The 16240-nt window shown below is 48.2% G+C and overlaps 1 protein-coding gene across 1 annotated transcript in view; it reads right to left on the bottom strand.

The window, feature by feature from the left end:
* The window catches only part of CNNM2 (cyclin and CBS domain divalent metal cation transport mediator 2), a 180779-nt gene that overhangs the window by 21798 nt on the left and 142741 nt on the right, over positions 1-16240 (bottom strand). The window contains exons 3-5 of the mRNA XM_006166435.2: positions 10594-10737; positions 6716-6853; positions 4582-4751 (exon numbers count right to left, since the gene is read on the bottom strand). Coding sequence (XP_006166497.1) covers positions 4582-4751; positions 6716-6853; positions 10594-10737 — 452 coding nt within the window. The remainder of the gene's footprint in view (positions 1-4581; positions 4752-6715; positions 6854-10593; positions 10738-16240) is intronic.

The raw sequence follows: 16240 nt of genomic DNA, 5'->3' as shown, positions 1-16240 counted from the left end.
ACAACAACAACAAAAAATTACATAAAGCCAATATTTTTTTTCATGATTTATTTTGCTTTATCATTGCCATTACTGGTCCCTCAATACATTTAAAAAATCTACTTTTTCAGATCAAACTTAAAGTTTCAGCCTTTTTTGCATATGTAGCAAGAAGTATGTATAGGCAGCTTATAGAAATTCTTTTTAACTTCATCCATTTCTTTCCTGAGCGAGTGGGAGGTACCCCAACAGGGCCCTTACACCATCGCCTGCCCCAGCCAGCCAGGATCACAGGCACGCACACTCACAGCCAGAGTTTACAAGGAGGACTCAGGACGTGAACACAGGACCTTCCCATGTCGATTCCGCGATGTGGAGCCTCACCATGACCGTGCTACCGTGAACGGCCAAAATGTAATCTCTTGGTTGGACTTAAATCATTTGCTTTAAATAAACTAGACATTATTTCATCTAGGTCTTAAAACTACAAAATGCTGTGTTTCTATTTATAATTATATTCCCAACACCAATTACTTGAGTGTTCTCCAGCATTTCAGAAGGCATCACGGGCACAGAGCCCAGGAGGGAAGGCACTGCTGCTTCCCTCATCTGCTCTCGAACTGCGGTGGAGCAAGCTCAGTACCTGGGCACGGATCTCCAGGGCTGGACTAGTGACACTTTAGGGGGGCAAATACTTTGTAAATGATAACAGCTGTGCTGGGTTGACTGAGAACACTGTGGTACTCCATTCTATTATTCCCTGGGAACCTCGGGAAATTGGCTAGCCTACAAGAACAGGATTTTGGCCAAACTCTATCACTTAAATACCTCCATAATTCTTTTTTTTAAAGGTTTTTGCCATAGGGCACATGTGCTCGCTGGAGAGAGATGATAGAGAGGAAATGTGAGAAATCACCACCCCTCTCCCCCGAAGGAAGATGGTCATGCCGCAATCTCTTTTCCTCCATTCTCCTCTTGAGATTTCGGATACGCACACACAGGTACCTGGCATGATTTTCAAGCTGCCATGTCTGGGACTCGACCCACAGTTGACCGTGTGGGAGTCCAATGCCTTAACCACCACACCACCTGCTGGTGCCTATAAGTCCTCTTAACCAAATAAGTCCTTTTAATCAAGCACCCACTATAAAATCGTCATGACATCATTTGGTCAACAGTTCAAAAAATTTTTCACATTTACACAAAAATTTAATATGAACAGGTATTCAACTATAAGTACGTATACATAACGCCTTATCAAAACTATTTTAGGCTGGGACCAGCAGTTAGAGTAATGACTATGTCATTGGACTCCCATGTAGTCGACCGCAGTTTGAGTCCCGGACCCGGTGGCTTAAACTCACACCAGGCGCATGTGCATGTGTGTCCAAGATCCGAGAGGAGAATGGAGGAGAAGGGATTGTGACATGGCCATTCCCCTATATATATATATATATATATATGGCTCAGCTGTGGTCACATAAACTGCTAAGAAACTGCTGCTCAGAGTTTTGGGACCAATATGGTCCAGTTCCCAACCTAAAACAGGCCAGGCACAGTGGGCTGCCTATAAGCCTAGCTTATTGGGAGGCTGGGGCAGGAAGGTCCTGACATGGTGAGACCATCAAAAAAACAAACAAGGGGGAACCAGCAGTGAGCGTAATGGCTATGTCGCTGGACTCCCACGTAGTCGACCGCGGTTCGTGTCCCAGACCCGGTGGCTTAAAACTCACGCCGGGCGCGTGTGCGTGCGTGCCCAAGATCCCGAGAGGAGAATGGAGGAGAGGGGATTGTGGCGTGACCATCCCCCCGGGGGGTGATTTCTCGCTTTCTGTCTCTAATGTCTCTCTCTGTCTCTCTGGCGAGCGCACGCGCCCTACAGTGAAAATCTCTCCAAAAAAAAAAAAAAACAAAAAACAAACAAACAAGGGGCTGGCCCCATAGCCTAGTGGTTAAGAGAGCCAGATTCAACATGGTGGACTCCTGGATCCAGAAGCTTGAAAAACAGGTCACATGCATGTGCACGCATGCCCCCAGACCTCAACAAGCTGGAGGAATAGAGGAGAAGAGACTGCAATATGACCATGCCCCATTAGGGGATGCTCCTCTCATTCTCTCTCTGTTTCTCTCCCTCTTTACCTCCTTTTCCTGCTCTGGCAAACACACATGCCTTCTGACAACTTTAAAAAAAACAAAACAAAACAAAACAAAAATCGCCAGGGCTACCCCATAATGCAGCAGTTAGACACAGGGCAGAGGAAGCTGCATCCCCCGTGGCTGACACGGGTTCAAGCCCTGGACCAGTTGGCTTCATAAGTACCCAAGATTCTGATGGTATGGAAGATTAGAGGGAAAAGACTGTGGCATGACCAGGCACTGCTGGAGGGGGGAAGGGGATTTTCTCACTCTCTGTTCTCATTCACAGGCATGAGTGCTCTGGCATAAAAACAAACAAATCTCTCAAGCACATACACAGACTTTAAAACTATCTCATTTAAAGATTTACTTATAAATGGATATGAATTATGAAGTCCTGGGACCAGCAGTTAGCATAATGGCTATGTTGCTGGACTCCCATGTAGTCGATCGCGGTTTGAGTCCCGGACCCGGTGGCTTAAACTCATGCCAGGCGCATGTGTGTGCGTGCCCAAAATCCCGAGAGGAGAATGGAGGAGAAAGGATTGCGGCATGGCCATCCCCCCATGGGGTGATTTCTCGCTTTCTATCTCTGTCTCTCTCTGTCTTTCTGGCGAGCGCACATACCCTATGGCAAAAACCTCTCCAAAAAAAAAAAAAAAAGAATTATGAAGTCTCTTTTCTATGAGATGTAATTTTTGACCCATGGCTTTCTTGTATACAAACAGAGCAGTACAGTATTGCACCTTTATTAACTCTGACCTTACAGACAACTGAAAACCAGAGTTCCTGATGCTACTTCTGAAATCCTCGAGTTCTTCTAAACAGCAGTCTTTATTTCAATTCGAAGCTTCTCTAGGTGGAAAGAATATTTACCTCTAGCTTTAATGAGAAACATGAGTGCTTTGTTTCCTCATGCAGTAAATAAAATAAATGCCCCGTGGCACCCTCACGGTTTCAAGCTTGCTATCTCCAGAGAACAAATAAAAACAACTGAATAGCCTACGGTTCGTAGAAGAACTGGGCACTGACTTAATAAACCTGCTAACAGAAGTTTCTAGCAAAACTGTAAGCACGTGGCATGTAATTAATCATAGCATTGTGTATATTTCTAACTAATTCCTGCTTCCGGACACCATACGACATCCCCAGCAAGGGGTCATACATGAACACGGCATTTTCCAGAGTTTCTGACATCTATACATCTGATGAGAGTTATTTTCACATAGAATACTTTTTTGAAAATTTTGCAAGAGGGCCACGCACTTGCCAGAGACAGAAAGAGAGAGCAAGAGGGAGAATGAGTATGGTCATGCTGCAAACCCTCCTCCTCCATTTCTCCCTCCTTTCAGGATTTTGGGCATGCACTCACGCATGTGTGCATATGCGCATTCTCTCTCTCTCTCTCCTGGCATCTTTTTCAAGCTACTAGAAGCTACTGGGTCCAGGCTTTGAACTGTGTGGCTGGCCATGTGGAATCCAGCTACCTTAACCACCATGCCACCAGCTGATCCAGGAAAGCCTTAATTCATTTAGATACCTGAGACCCTGCAGAACTCATGTAAATTACAGGGCCCATCAAGTACTAATGATATTCTCACCATGACACCTCCAATTCATACCCAGTAAGTAACAAGAAATACGAGGACGCTTAAGGGGCTAATATTCTAATACTCAGATTTCTACAAAAAGCAATTCTTCAAGCAAGAGGCACAAGAAGTCGATAAAATCAGCATTTTACACATTAGAGCACCCATGGGCCTCTGCACCAATGACAGTGGTCCACCAAGTGAAAGTGATTTAACTAGGCCTCCTGACAACTCAAGCGCCGAGACCCCACAGAGACAGGTCAGAATACACTGACCCTGCCACCCCAGACGGTGGACCTCGGAACTGTGAGAACGACTTCACCACCATCGTCATGAGAAGCTGTCATGATTATACTAGTTCCTCCACGCAATCGTCTGGTTAGTAACAGCATCAACAATATATGAATAGGTTAATTATTTTGATGGTGTTCCTGGAAGCGATACTAAGATATCTTTTGAAGTTGTATAATACCAAGTACCAAAAAGGAATAGAAAAAAGAAAAGATGACAAAAAGAGAACCCAAGGAACTCCTGACATTTACATTTTAAATGCCCACTGAGATCTGGACGTATACTGGTCCTTCCCCAAACCCTTCAAAAACACAAACAGTCGAATCCCCCGTTCTTCATTTGACTCAGTATCTCAGCAGTCCCTACGTGCCTGTCAGCACTGGAAATTAAAGTAGCTAATGCCATTGCTTTCTATTTGCATTATTTCACAGGGATGAGAACAGGGAGATGAAGTTCTCCCCGGTACAGCGTGACCCTTTATCCAGGGGCTCAGTGTGTGAACTGACACCCATTCACCTCCACCAGGCCTCCTCCGAACCGGAGGTGTGTACTCACTGAGAGAGAACAACTATCGAGTAATTCTGACCTGCAGAATGAGAACGAAGTAGTCTACAGGTTTGTTTCGCTGGTAGAGGTAGTATTCTGGGGCTTTCTTGTTCTTCTCATCATACTTCAGCTCCTGGATGACATTGGGGTGCTTTAGCAGCCTTAGAAGAATCTTCTCTGACATCTGGGATGGGCTAAATGCTTCTACTTCTATAGATATAAACAAACTTGATATTACACTTCAGATGGATGGAAAAGTTACACTAGAATGAAAGTACTTCGATCGTGAGAAGACTTGGAGTCACAGTGATACGGTATGGATGAATGAGGCTTCGGCATGGCGGTCCACTGGGGGCAGATTACCTGAGAGAAATTAGAAAATGCTCAATTCTCATATTTGTTCCTTTCGAACCTGTCATGGATTTCAGTTGTCATGAAAGTTGACTGGTCGAAGTGGAAGTCAACCAGAAGCAGGCTCCTGGAGTGCCAGGATGCCTCTCAACAAGCCACAACCGTCTGACTGTCCAACCACAGCCCAAGGAAGCAGCGAATCGGATCAGGAAGCGTCTAGGCGGGTTAGTACCGGGTGCACAGACACAGGTGCTCACACCTCGCTCTCCCCCTCGACCGCCCTGAGAAACTGACATGGGAGGGAGAGACTTGGAAGGAAAGCCAGGCACGTGCACACATCAACATGCACTCCGACTTGCTCGTTTCGAAAAAAGGTCATGTCGATCGGCGTTTACCAAGAGAGCCGTTGTACTTCAAATAACCAAAACCCAAACGACTGACCAGGGTGCTACTCGGGACCTGGGCTTCGTGATACAGCATTTCAGAGGCAGAGTAGGAGGACGTCTAGTTTTAATTTATGGTTCTAAAATGGTGAAGAACAATAGTATCAGAATCCGAAAAGGAATCATCGGATCAAAGGATTTTAAAAAATTTTTAAATAGTCATCTATGAAAGCTCTAAAGCTATATACTGGCTCCTGTGACTTTTGGTAAAAATAAAATAATACATTGCAGAAGTTTTAGAAAATACAGGAGAAGATAAAGAAGAAAACAAAAACGATGTGTCAACTAGTTGCTCAGATAACCGTCCTGAATCTGGTGGGCGTTTCTCTCCAGGGCCTTGCTGTGGGGCGGGGGTGGGGGGGGTGGAGGGGTGGTGGTTATGTGTGTATACACACAAGACACAACTATGATCTTAATGTACACACAGTTTTATAAGCTGTTTTTCCCACTTGACATTTAATTATGGATAGATCCCCATGATACGGATATTATATTGTTAGCATTCTCATGTATCTGAAAACAGTCAAGTGTTTGCTATCGGCCTTCTTTTCAAAATACTTTCAGTTCACTGAATGCAGCTATAGACACTGGCTACCCATCTTGGGCACAGGCCGCTGGGACTTGTAGACTTTCTCTCACTTTCCCTGGCCAACAGAGCTCACCCTTCACCTAGACAGCCATGTGGGGAGGTGAGAAGGGTTAGTCACTCCCTTAAGTCCATTCAACCCTGACCTCCCTGGAGCAGTCAGTGCCAGCTGGGTGGGTGGTTTTATTAATGTGAACATTTGCCTCCTGGAACAGGCCCAAGTTAATCTGATTTGAAGGGGCCATCAAGAAATCCACGTTAAAGGTCTTAGAATGTCTGATTTCATGAAAATCGGAAAAGACAAAGATGTCATTCTGAACACCTACGTTTCTTCTTTGCAAATCACAGCACCTGTGTTACCACTGCGGTACAGCTGTCCTTCCAAGGCCAGCTGAAGGGAAAATGACTCAACTGTCCAGCCAAAGGAGCTGGGGCCTTGGCCTGCCCTGTAGCCTGCCCCGCCAGCTGCTCTCCCAGGGGTGCAGCGGGGCGGGGATGAGCTGGCCTATGGACACATGCAGTGTGGCACTGACATTCGTCCTTACCTTTCAGACCAATTTTAAGTTACTGGTCCACCCCTGGTAAATGTCTCAGAGGGTTCATGCCGACACTGAACACAGGAGAGGAGAGAATTTAAAAAGAAAAGGAAAAAGAAAAACAAAAACAAAACACGAAAGTGGCATTACTTATCACCCCATTTCCCGGTCTCCACCCCCAGCCCACCCCGCCAGTGGTGGGTGAGAAGCCAGCTCCAGGGCTGCTGGAGATTTCAAGCTGTGACAAGCTGCACTTGCCTGTTGCTAGGAAACGGTGCATGGCCAGGAGAAGTTGTGGGGATATTTTCACCTTCATCTCGCTGTCTGTCTGCTTAAAGGCAGAAAAGTCTTGTTTTCTTTCACGGTGGGCCACTTTCTTTTTTGTTCTGTTATCAGCTGAGCGAGGCATGAAGAAAGAAAAAAGGACATGCATTCCATTAGACCAGAGCTGTTTTCGAATGAAAAGGACAAAGTCTGCTAGAAAGGCTAGACCTCTACCTGCACAGACCACATGGCGGGAGGAAGGGACAGGGATCCCATCCGATCAGCACAGCAGCTCGGTCCTGACAACCCTAAGTCCATAACAGCACGAAACCCGATCTGGAAACGTACTTCAGGAGGATCTCTGGGGGTCTCAGGAGACCATGACTGGGCAGAGCGGGACAGAACCTTCCCAGACACACGGCACAGCCTGGCTAGCCTGAAACACACAGCCGCTGCTCTTCAGCCTCACCACAGTCTAGTGAAGAAACGCCGCCATGCCACACACACCAGGAAGTGTGTCCTTACCTCCAAGGGGCTGCCAGCCTCAGCTGAAAGAAAACAGCACACAAACCAACAGCCTCCTTTTAACTCTTTTAATATAGCACGTGCGCTCACTGGAGCGAGACAGAGACAGTGAGAAGGAAAATGAGAAGAAGGGTGGCCAAGCTGCAATTACCTGCTCCTCCATTCTCCTCTCAGGACTCTGGGCACCTGCACACACATGTGTATGCACACACACATGCACACACACACACACAGACACGTGTGCCCAGCATGATTTTCAAGACACAGGGTCCAGGACTTGAACTGTGGTTGGCCATATGGGAATCCAGCTCCTTACCCCCTATGCCACCTGCTGGCCCCACAAACAAAACCCCTTAAAGAAATAAACAAGAATGCTTTCACCGAACAATATTTTATATAGCTGTTTGATTCATTTCTACCGCAGACCACGAGATCCTCAAGGTTAAAGCCAGTCTGCCTAAGGTGAGCCAGGACAGGGCTGACAAACTTCCTCCTTAAAGGGCCAGAGAGTAAATATCTTAGGCTCCGTGAGCGAGTCTCTGCTGCGAGTACTTGGAGCTGCTGCTGAGCAAAAGCAGCCACGCGTAAACGACTGAGCATGGCTGCCTTCCAGTAAAGCCTGACCTGTGGACACGGAAATCCGAACTTGTGATCATTTTTACGTGTCACAAGGTAATTATCCTTCTTTTGATTTTTTTTTCCCCAACAATTAAAAATTGTGAAAAACCATCCTTAGCTTGCTGGCCATAGAAAAGCAGGTGGCAGGCCAGGCGCTATGGTTATTCTAGAAGCCGTCTTAGGTAAAACCATTGTTTTCAAGCATTTTTCTGGACAAGGTAATAACCAAGAAAACAAGCTTAAAGACAAGGTCCCAAACACTTGCTCCTTTTCCAAGAATCAGTGCATTACCCTTTCCTGCCTCAGGCCAAACAGATCCATCACTAGGCTTTTTCCAGAAGGCAATCACAGCTTACGGTTTTCTCCCTCTCACGCTCTTCTGAGAACCAGTGTAAATCAATACCAAATTTAAAAATAATTTTCCAGTGGCGACAGCTATCGTCATCCTCAACAGTCCATCCGAATCAAGAATATTCCTAAAGACACACGCTCAGCATTTTATACCAGTTCAAGTTGCATTAGGCAACGCTCCTGTACGTGGTCAGTGTGGTCAAGGTTTAAAAGAAGTTAAACACATATACAAAACTGAAGTGCAAACATAAGATCTCGTAAATGTTCAATTGTCTTTTTTTGAAAAAAAGAGATTTTTACACACAGGTTCGTCAGAGAGAAAAACCAAGAAATCACTCCCCAGGGGGGATGGTCACACTGTAACCCCTTCCTCCGTTCTCCTCTTGGGGTTTTTGGGCACGCATGCACTGGGTCTGGGACTCGCACCATGGCGGCCTGTGGGAGTTCAGTGACATAACCATTATGCCATCTGCTGGTCCTTCAGTTGTCTTTTTTTCTTATTATTAAAGAATTATTTATTCATTCATTTATTTTTAATTTGACCAGAGAGACCCCCCCCCCCCCACACACACACACACAGAGGGAAAGTGAGAAAGCAAGTCACCAGGTCCAGGACTCGAACCAATGTCAGCCATGTGGGAGTGTCCAGCGTCTTAACCACCACACCACCTGCTGCCCCCATCAACTCTTTTAATAGTGAGTGCTACCTCTGCAAGAATGTCGACAATAAAGAATGTCCAATCACAATATTCTCTGTTACCAGACCTCTGACTACCTTCCAGGTGCCAAAAGGATACAACAGATACAGGAAAGGGTATTTTTTGAGGATGTACACATGTGAGGAAAAAACATTATTTTCAGAAGACAATCATTAGCAAAATAGAAAGTTGATTCCTTAAGGTTGCACGGAAGATTTTCTCAATTTTAAAATGATTCCCAGCTAGCAGGACTGAATGAAATCACAGCTTTGTCCTGGGCACCCCAGCCCACCGGAACAGTTCATTCCCCTCCAACCCATGTTTTAAAGCCACCCCCAAGCGCCACAAACATCTCGGGCTCTGTGCCATCTTTGGCATTAGAAAACCTCTGAAAGAGTCTTAACTGGGACCAGCAGTTAGCGTAATGGCTATGTCGCCAAACTCCCATATAGTCGACCGCGGTTCACGTCCTGGACCCGGTGGCTTAAACTCACTCCAGGCGCATGTGCATGCATGCCCAAGATCCTGAGAGGAGAATGGAGAAGGGATTGTGGCGTGGCCATCCCCCTGGGGGGTGTTTTCTCATTTGTCATCTCTCTGTCTCTCTGGTGAGTGCACATGCCCTATACCAAAAACCTCTCCAAAAAAAAAAAAAAAGAGTCTTAATTGTCAGGAGGGGGCTGAGTTTGAAGAAGGTTTATGCTCCACAGCCTGCCAGGTCAGCTGCACACATGAACAAGACAGGATTCAGGTTCAGCTCTCAGCTCAGGAACAAGACTGCCCAGGCATCTGAGGCCTGGATACTTGTCTCCCGCTGCCTGACCCAAACCACTCCCACTCCACACTTCCCCCCAAAAGCCAGAGAAACAGAAGAGTAAAAAACAACTGTTGAGACCAGCAGGTGACATAGTGGTTAAGGTATTGGACTCCCATATAGCAGGCATCGGTTCGAGTCCCGGACTCAGCGGCTTGAAAATCATGCTAGGAGCGTGTATGTGTATGCCCAAAGTCCTAGGAGGAGAATAGAGGAGAAGGGATTGCAGCGCGGCCATCCACCCCAGGGGTGGGGATGATTTCTCACTCTCTCTCTGTCTCTGTCTCTCTCCTGGTAGCACATGCACTCTATGGCAAAAACCTTAATAAAAGCCATCACTGGTGTCCCCTCCTCCGTCCTGCCTCCTGTTCTTCCACCCCACTCTGCATCCCACAGACCTTGCCTGAGCCATGGGCTGTGGAATAAGGAAGCTGAAACAGTTGTCACCCATCCATTTAACAAATCCCATTGACTTTTTAGTACTGGGAGTATGAATTTAAGTAGAAACAAATTTAACTGAAAACAATGTACCCATCTGCGTAGGATGAAAATTTAGTGACGAGTAATTCTTTTCACGCATGTACATGTGAAAATGAACAGCAGTTTCCTGCTCAGAGCAGGCAATGCCCAGACCAACAGCTCGAGGCAGCTGGCTTTACAAAAGAACGTGCCACCTGATCGTATGGGTGCTGCCTCTTCCCCGCCTCCCGGCCGAGGGACCAGAATACACGGGTCCCGGGTGCACGGCCCCGCTGGCGCATAATGGGTAAACAGAGCCAGACCACGACCGGAGCACGCTGGAGGGCCACACACACCAGGAAAGGGGCAAAGGTTTGGGAGAACTACCCTCGGATGACGCTACTCACTGTATAAATCTGTCTCATCTAGAATCTCGGATTTGATGATTTCTTCGATCACGTCTTCTAAGGTGACAATCCCCAGAACTTCATAGAACGGGTCCCCTTCTCCCTCATTGTTTACCCGCTGCACGATAGCCAGGTGTGATTTGCCTTTAAAGAAAAGAAAAGAAAGTTGAAGAGATCACCTTCTGGATTTCCGAAATAATGTTTTATACAAGATTATGATTAAAAAGCAGCAAACACAGACACTCAATAATCAAAGTTCACATTTTAGCGTTTAAAAATGGTATGGAAATATCAGAACCAAAAGGAGAAGAGAAGGGCAAGGGAGGGAAGTCAGAAGGGTGTGTCCCCACAGTCAGCGCCCCACATACCCTGCACCACGGTGAGCACTCCACACACCCACCCGGGTGAGCACCCCACACACCCCACCCCGGTGAGCACCCCACACACCCCACCCCGGTGAGCACCCCACACACCCTGCACCACGGTGAGCACCCCCACACGCCCGGCACCACAGTTAACACCCCCAAACGCCCTGTACCACAGTTAGCACCCCCACACACCCCACACCACGTGAGCAGCCCGACACGCCCCACACCACAGTTAGCACCCCCACACGCCCCACACCACAGTGAGCATGCCACACACCCCACACCACTGTGACCATCACGCCCCACCACAGTGAGCACCCCACATGCCCTACACCAGGGTGAGCACCCCACACGCCCCACTCCACGGTGAGCACCCCACATGTCCCATACCACGGTGAGCACCCCACACACCACGGTGAGCACCCCACACGCCCCGCACCACGGTGAGCACCCCACATGCCCCACACCACGGTGAGCACCCCACACGCCACACACCACGGTGAGCACCCCACACACCCCGCACCACGGTGAGCATCCCACATGCCCCGTACCATGGTGAGCACCCCACATGCCCCACACCACAGTTAGCACCCCACACGCCCCGCACCACTGTGAGCACCCACACAGGCCCCGCACCACGGTGAGCACCCTACACACCCCGCACCCCAGTTAGCATCCCACACGGCCTGCACCACAGTGAGCACCCCACATGCCCCGCACCACAGTGAGCACCCCACACACCCCGCACCACTGAGAGCACCCCACATACCCTGCACCTCTGTGAGCATCCCACATACCCCGCACCATGGTGAGCACCCCACACACCCTGCACCAGTTAGCACCCCACATGCCCCACGCCACAGTGAGCACCCCCACACACCCCACCACAGTGAGCACCCCCACATGTCCCACATCACAGTGAGCACCCCACACCATAGTGAGCACCCCCACACGCCCCACACCCCAGTGAGCACCCCACACACCCCATACCACGGTGAGCACCCCACACACCCCACCACAGTGAGCACCCCCTACACACATGCCACACCCTGGTCAGCACCCCCACACACACACAGCTGCACCCTGGTCAGCGCCCCCACACACGCCACACCTCAGTCAGCGCCCCCACGCACGCCGCATCAGCAGTTCTTTGCTTCTTCCTGGATTTGCTCTCTGGTAATGTCAGCTCTTCCTTCCTCACGTCTTTACCTATTTATTCATTTGCCAAAGGACACCTGTGCTCGCAGGAGAGCCGGTGAGAAATTAGCCGCATCCCCTCTCCTCCATTCTCCTCTGGGGACCCTGGGCATGCACGTGCGTACACCGGCAGGTTTTTTTAAGCCCCAGGTCCAGGACTTGAACCACAGAGTCTGCCATGTGGGATCCAGTACCACCTATTGGCTCTTTCTCACCTTTCAACAACTGCCCTTCGAGATAGCAGTTCTCCAAGTGTGGCCGGTGGGTCCCCAAGGATTCCCCAGAGCCTCCTAGAAGGTCAGGGAGGTCAAAGCATTTTCATGAACTACCCGGGTGTTACCAGCCTTTTCCACAGTGGTGCTATTTGAACTGACGGCGGAAAGGCACCTTCGCCCAGATCAACGCAGAGGAGCACCTGCACAGGGGCCGCTGTTCTCCACAGCACGCACGCACGCACCGGAGGAAGGCCAGTTTCTCTTAGGGATGTCTGGTCATGCCTACTCCACGGCCTGGTGCTTACGGCAGCTGGGTCCCACATGGCCAACTGTTCATTCAAGTCCCAGACCTGGCAGTTTGAGAAACACAATAGGAGCCTGTGTGCACATACCCCAAAACAATCCAGAGAGAAGGGAAGAGAAGAGATTGCAGTGTGGCCATCTCCCCTGGGGGTTGTCTTCTCACTTTCCCTCTGCCTGTCTCTCCAGCAAACACACATATCCTGGAGCAAATTATTAAAAAAGAAGAAAAAAAAAAAAAGGTCCTTGGCTGGACCAGCTCTGTGGCCTGATGGTTAAAGTGGATAGACCCCACATGATGACACAGTGGTTCAAGTCCCAGATCCCATGGTTTAAGAACATTCCAGGCATGTGTGTGTACATGCCCCAAATCTCCAAAGCAGGGAGAGATGGAGAAGGGACTGCATCATGACCTTCCCCCATGGCGGTGCTTTCTCCTCTCCCTCCGTGTCTCTTGCGTGAATATGTGCACCCTCTAGAAAAATAAAATAAAAAAAGAATGTGACCACGGTGCTGAAGCCACATGGGAAGGTCCCCGTGGCACTTCCCAAGGTCTCCCTGCACAGGCGGGGCAGGAGCCTGGCTGGCTGAGGCTGGGACTGGCCTGTGGAGGTGCCTGTCTTCGCCTTTTTCTCTCTCAAGGAAGAAATACATGGATAAGCTTTTTTAAAGTGTCTTTTCTGAAGCAGTAAAAATGAATTGTATTGAATTTTGACCTTGAATACGTATCTTTCAGTATTCTGTGTGCCTAAACAGGAAGTACCATGACATGCCTCTGTCACCTTTGGAGGTGTGATCGTTGTCGAGGACAGGCACTCGTGTGAGCGTCTGAATTACGAGTTACAGGAGCCACTTCCTTCACGGAACATGACTTTCACTTGAAGAAAATGACTGCCGAATGATGGTTATTTAGACTTGGGTGTCTGTTAGCTAGTTCCTCAAAAAATGTACAAAAGGAACCTGTCGTGTCAGGGAGGATGGGCGGTGTTTGCTGCCTATGATAAAAGCGGAGCTTTCAGTGGAAAGTTAGAATTCGGGGAGGGACTAGCATTGGCGTAATGGCTATGTCGCTCGACTCCCACGTAGTCGACCATGGTTTGAGTCCCGGGCCTGGTGGCTTAAACTCACGCCGGGCGCATGTGTGTACATGCCCAAGATCCCGAGAGGAGAATGGAGGAGAAGGGATTGTGGCGTGGCCATCCCCCCGGGGGATGATTTCTCACTTTCTGTCTTTCTCTGTCTGTCTGGTGAGCCCATGTGCCTTATAGCAAAAACCTCAAAAAAAAAAAAAAAAAAAAAAAAAAAAAAAAAGAATTTGAGGGAACTCGTCTCCACCACTATGACCTTGAGAGCTGCTCGATAGTTGAAGACGTTCCTGATGAGATGGATGCCGACTCCAAGAAACGTGCTCTTTCAAGTACTGGGCGATACCTCGTGCACCACTCAGGGACCAACACTGCGCAAACACCTAGCGCAATGCGGTATGAAATCACACACGGGGAGCCAACCTATTCAAGTACAAGACACGGGAGGCGTGTGTGGGGAGTTCTCTCTCTCTCTCTCTCTCTCATCTATATATATATATGTAAAATTCCGGATTCTCCTGTAAGATTTCACACCAAAGGATTTTAAAGTAGCAGAGTGGCCAAAGTCTACCGAGTGTCAGAATTAACTTCTTGGAATTAACCTTCAAGAAGGTATTTACAAGTTTGTGCGTAGTTTCAAAGCAGCATATCAGAGATGGTTCAGAAACGCTATTAAAATATCCCCTCACTTTTCCCAACACACGAGTGTGCAAAACCCGATTTCCTTCCTGTACGGTAACTTAAACAGAATGTTGCGCGGGAAATGGTGAGGACGCCTGCTGCCTTCATTAGCTATGTCACAGCACCGAGCACAAAGAAAACAGCAACACTCTCTTTGTTTGGGAAAATATAGCTCTTTTTAATAAAAATGTTATTTATGCTAACATGTAATGAATTATTATGTCCTTTAACAATATTTCAAATTTGGGACCAGCAGTTAGCATAATGGCTACGTCGCTGGACTCCCACATAGTCAACCACAGTTCGCGTCCCGGACCCAGTGGCTTAAACTCACGCCGGGCGCATGTGCGTGCGTGCCCAAGATCCCGAGAGGAGAATGGAGGAGAAGGGATTGTGGCAGGGCCATCCCCCCGGGGGAGGATTTCTTGCGTTCTGTCTCTCTGTCTCTCTCTGTCTGTCTGGCAAGCACACGAGCCCTATAGCAAAAAAAAAAAAAAAAACTCTTTAAAAAAAATTTTTTTCAAATTTCTTGGGGCCAGCAGGTGGCATGGTAGTTAAGGTGTTGGACTCTCACATGGCCGATGCTTGAAAATCACCCTGGGTGCGTGTGTGTGCGCGCCCAAAATCCTGAGAGGAGAATGGAGGAGAAGGGATTGTGGCAGGGCCATCCCCCCGGGGGTGATTTTTCACCTTCCCTTTCTGTCTCTTTGGCAAGCATATGTACCCTATGGAAAAATAAGTAAACTTCTCAGTTTTAATTCAAAGGCAGGAAATATCATAATTTCCAAAACACATAAGTGAAGTTCAAAGGTCCTTAATAATTAAGAGTTTAAAGGGATCTTAGGTTAAAAAAAAAGTTTACGACCCGCTGCATTAGGGAACAAGGCAGATGGCGAGGGAAGAATAGGAGCTCTGAAATCAAACAGTCCTGGATTCGAACCCCAGCCCTGGCCCCTGTTAGCCAGGCCTAGCCTTCATCCTATGTGACCAGGGGTGAATGATGGAGCTTCGGAGCATGAGTCTCCTCATCTCTAAATTCTGGCTCGCGGTCACGGCCGCTGCATGGGGATGTCATGACAATCAGAGATGACCTTGGGGCCTAGCAGCGCCAGTGCCTGGGAGCCACCAGGTGGTCTGTAAGTGGCAGCTGATTATTTTATTGTTTTCCCTCCATCCTAAGACACCACTAAGCTTATTCTGAGCTTAGAGTGTGTGTGTGTGTGGGGGGGAGACAGTACATGAAATCAGAAAGATCTTTTAAACGATAAATGCATCTCTCCCACTCCAATATTGTTTTTCCCAATCCAAGGCATGCAAAGCATCTAAAACATATTCACAAACTAAGCCAAGCAGACATGCTCCGAAAGTATCATGATCAGTTAACGTGTCTCTTAGGTTTTTAAATGCCAGGGTGTTCTGGAAGGGGGAGGTGAGAGAACTTTCAGTAAGCTAATAAGAAGTTAATGCTTCTAAGCTGGGTGAGTTCACTCAGGCCCAAGCAGCCAGCCAAACTAAAAATATTCTGAGGGCCAGGTCTGACCAAGGTCTCAGCACCTGCTTAGAAGCTGGCTTTGGTTCTACAGGTGTGTCGGTCCTTTCTTAACTAAACGATCTGTCAGTTTCTGCTGGGCCTCAGACCCCTTTCCAGGCCACAGTGCTGTCTACCTAGAAGCTTAGATCAGGCATCCTGACAATTTCACCCCTAGCATGCTCATGCTCAAAGAATGAAAATATTTTGAGCAAAGGAGATTGGGAGGGAAAGTTATCAGCCACAGATACAAACACTGCACTGGGGCAAGTC

Source organism: Tupaia chinensis, unplaced genomic scaffold, assembly GCF_000334495.1.
Source record: "Tupaia chinensis unplaced genomic scaffold, TupChi_1.0 Scaffold144255_1, whole genome shotgun sequence".
Taxonomy (NCBI): Eukaryota; Metazoa; Chordata; class Mammalia; order Scandentia; family Tupaiidae; genus Tupaia; species Tupaia belangeri.
This window is presented reverse-complemented; position numbering and strand designations above follow the sequence as displayed.